Below are 3015 nucleotides of genomic sequence, written 5' to 3'. Positions count from 1 at the left end.
CCCCCCACCTGGGGATAACCATGCTCCCTCGCGAGGGTCATCGCCTTGTCCCACTGGTGCAGCGTGACGCACGCCTCCACCGCGCGCCGCGCGTCCCCCGCCCTCAGGAACGCGCCGACCGCCTCGGCCGCCAGCCCGACGCTCTGCAGGCGCGCGCCGACCGACAGCAGCAGCGGGTCAGCCTCGGGCAGGGCGTCGGCGAGGCGCGCGAGGGAGGCGTAGTCCTCCAGGCGGTAGAAGCACTCCACCAGCATGGCGCTGTTGCGGGACTGCGGGCAGCAGAGGAGCAAGCGGGTGCAAACGCAGGGTGCAGGGCCCGAATTTCACCGTTTGAGGTGGTTGCGGCCCACGTGGGCAAGTGAGGGCGAGACGGTGTAGAAGACAGTACGGGGCGACAGTGACAGACATCACCGGTGATGACCCAATTCAATCCGGCCAACCCGCGCCATCGCTACAGAATCACCCACGCGCCGCGCCGCAGCCCGTGCACTCATAGAGACCGCCGAAAACTTCCCCACGCGCCCTCTGCCCCGCTCTCACCTGCGTGAAGTGCTGCGCCGCGCGCTGCCACTTCTGCCGATCGCTGTAATACTGCCCTATGCGGTCCGCTGCCTCCCGCAGCTCCACGTCGCTGCCGCCCCCCTCCCGCAGCAGCTTCTCCACCCGGAACCAGTCGCCTGGCGCGCGAGCGCCGAGGCGGATCAGGGGCGCGCCAAAAGCGCGCAGTCGAGCATCTCAGGGTTTCGCGGCCCGCAGCAAAAAGGGGGGGTTGCGGCAAGAAGGTGCAAGTCCTCGCCATCACGACATGAGAGGCTCCAGAGCTTTGGCGCGATCCCGAAAGGAGGCGGAGGCAGCTGGCGGGCGCGGCAGTAGAGTGATGCAACATCCAGGTCAGAGGCCGGAACCCTCATTGTGGCGCTGCGCCACGCCCCGCCCCTCCCCCTCCCCTTCCCCCCTGCGGCCTCACCCAGCCTGCTCCTGAGGGCCACCGCCAGGTCCAGGCGGTCCATCTTGCGGTACGCCTCCTCGGCCTCGTCGAACCGCTTGAAGTACAAGCACACCTGGACGGACCCGATGTGGTGCGGATGAGAACGGATTAGTACCTTCTGTTAAAAAAATCAGATGCCTTGTGGCCAGCAGGCTGGGAGGCTCCAGGAACAGCCAAGCCTGGAGTCAGACAGAATTCATGTCAATTGTGCACGGGCGGATTTCGGTGGCTCATGCTGCATGGGCGATGACTGAGCATCATGTTGCACATCTGCGCCGTGCTCGGGGCGTACGTAGGCCCCACGATTTGCACCTCCGCAGTCTGCTTGAGGGGGTCCTGCTGCGCCGCCAGGGAACGCGCCAGCTGGATGCCCTGCCGGGTTGCGGAATGCATGCTTGTTGCGTTTCGTCAGCCGCGGGACCAGCCAGCTGCTACAGCAAGTAGGCTTTGCTTGCTGGGTTGGCTGGAAAAACCTGGTGACTCGGTGGTCAGCACCACAATGCCATGCAAGGGCCGGCCCGTGTGACTGCCCCCCGAGTGGCTGCATCCAGCCCACACACAGCCAGCATGGTCCCGAACAGCCGCCGCCGCTGGCGGCTCACCGCAAGGTCTGAGCAGTGCACGAAGGCCCTCTCCGCCAGCGCCCAGTCGCGCCGCTCCAGCGCGTGCTCCGCCAGCAGCCGCCACAGCCGCGGGTGAGGGTTGTCCGACACGAACGCGCCCGCGCTGTCGGCGCCGGCGCTGCCGGCCAGCAGGGCCCGCGTGTCCCTGACGGGCGCCGCGCCGGGAGCGCAGCAAGCGGGCCGTCACCACTCGCCACCCTCGTCTGCACGAAAGCGCTTACTGACAATGCCACGGATTGGTGTACTGGGATCCGCAAGAAAAATCAAGCACTGGAGCCCCATCAGGACGGGCCGAGCAACCCTGCTGCGCAGCGGCATGCGCCGCGCCCCGCCCCCCACCCTGTCACTTGTTCCCCACCTGAGGCTGCGCGTCTCATAGTCAACAACGCATGCCAGCTCGGGGGCGTCGGGGTCCGCCATCACGTCGTCCAGAAACACGGACCGCACCTGCGGCCGCGGCCGCCGACGTGGGGGTGGCCCCATGAGCGGCGGAGTGCTGCGGCCCCAGCAGTGGGCAGAGCCGGATGAGGTGAGGGTGCGGCCGAGGCTCTGCAACTGCCTCTGCCGGTGCACAGGCGCCATCGACGCTTCTTGCCAAACACCTGGCAAAGAGCCACCCCTTCTTCTGGAGATATAGACATGACGCATGTACAGAGTTGATGTCATGTCGACCTGCCTGCGCAACCACCCAGGCCCCGTACACACGCGCGTGCATGCATGCACAAGAACGCACAAAGATGCGCACACATGCATGATTCACATCCACACACACACAGACAAAAACACACACACACACACAAACAAACACAAACACAAGCACACACACACACACACACCTCCAGATCCCTGAAAGCCGCCAGGTACCCACTGCTGGCCACAGGCTCCTCAGGCGCCCCGCCGCGCAGCACGTACAACCGGCCCTTCTCCATCAGCGCCACCAAGTCGGGGTTGTCCTCGGCCCACAGCATCCCCCACACGTCCTGCGTGCAGCCGACCAGGGTGCACGGACTCAGGTCCGTCCGGGTCACGATCACTCAGCTGGCATCGCGCGGTGCGCGCCATTCAGTGGGCGGGGGGACGGGCCCCTGCATCATCCAGGGATGGCCAGGGTCCTCCGCTCTGGCGAGCTGCGGGCATTCATCACCCGCATCACTGGAGCTCGCCACGCCAATACGCCAGCCCACGCAACCCCCGACGCAGCAAATGCAGCCCGGGGCCCGTCCTGCGGCCCCCTGGATGCCCAGCCCGCCTGCATTTCTTGAGTGCCCCCTGTGGTCGTACCTTTCGCTCCAAGGTGAGGTGCTCCCCGGTGATGGCCATGCTCTTGCCCGCTGCCGTACCACCGCTGCCACCCTGACCAACCAGTCCCGGCCTGCCGCCGCCCGCCGCCGCCGCTGTCGGCCT

At 66.6% G+C, this 3015-nt stretch overlaps 1 protein-coding gene across 1 annotated transcript in view; it reads right to left on the bottom strand.

Annotated features, from left to right (window-relative positions):
* Window positions 1–37: 37 nt before the first annotated feature.
* The window catches only part of MNEG_2248 (WD repeat-containing protein 35), a gene marked incomplete at both ends in the record, with an annotated part of 7720 nt that continues 4742 nt past the window's right edge, over window positions 38–3015 (bottom strand). The window contains 8 exons of the mRNA XM_014049281.1: window positions 38–44; window positions 112–269; window positions 541–677; window positions 968–1061; window positions 1292–1360; window positions 1591–1756; window positions 1970–2058; window positions 2448–2591. Coding sequence (XP_013904735.1) covers window positions 38–44; window positions 112–269; window positions 541–677; window positions 968–1061; window positions 1292–1360; window positions 1591–1756; window positions 1970–2058; window positions 2448–2591 — 864 coding nt within the window. The remainder of the gene's footprint in view (window positions 45–111; window positions 270–540; window positions 678–967; window positions 1062–1291; window positions 1361–1590; window positions 1757–1969; window positions 2059–2447; window positions 2592–3015) is intronic.

This window comes from Monoraphidium neglectum (assembly GCF_000611645.1).
Source record: "Monoraphidium neglectum strain SAG 48.87 unplaced genomic scaffold scaffold00247, whole genome shotgun sequence".
NCBI lineage: Eukaryota > Viridiplantae > Chlorophyta > Chlorophyceae > Sphaeropleales > Selenastraceae > Monoraphidium > Monoraphidium neglectum.
This window is presented reverse-complemented; position numbering and strand designations above follow the sequence as displayed.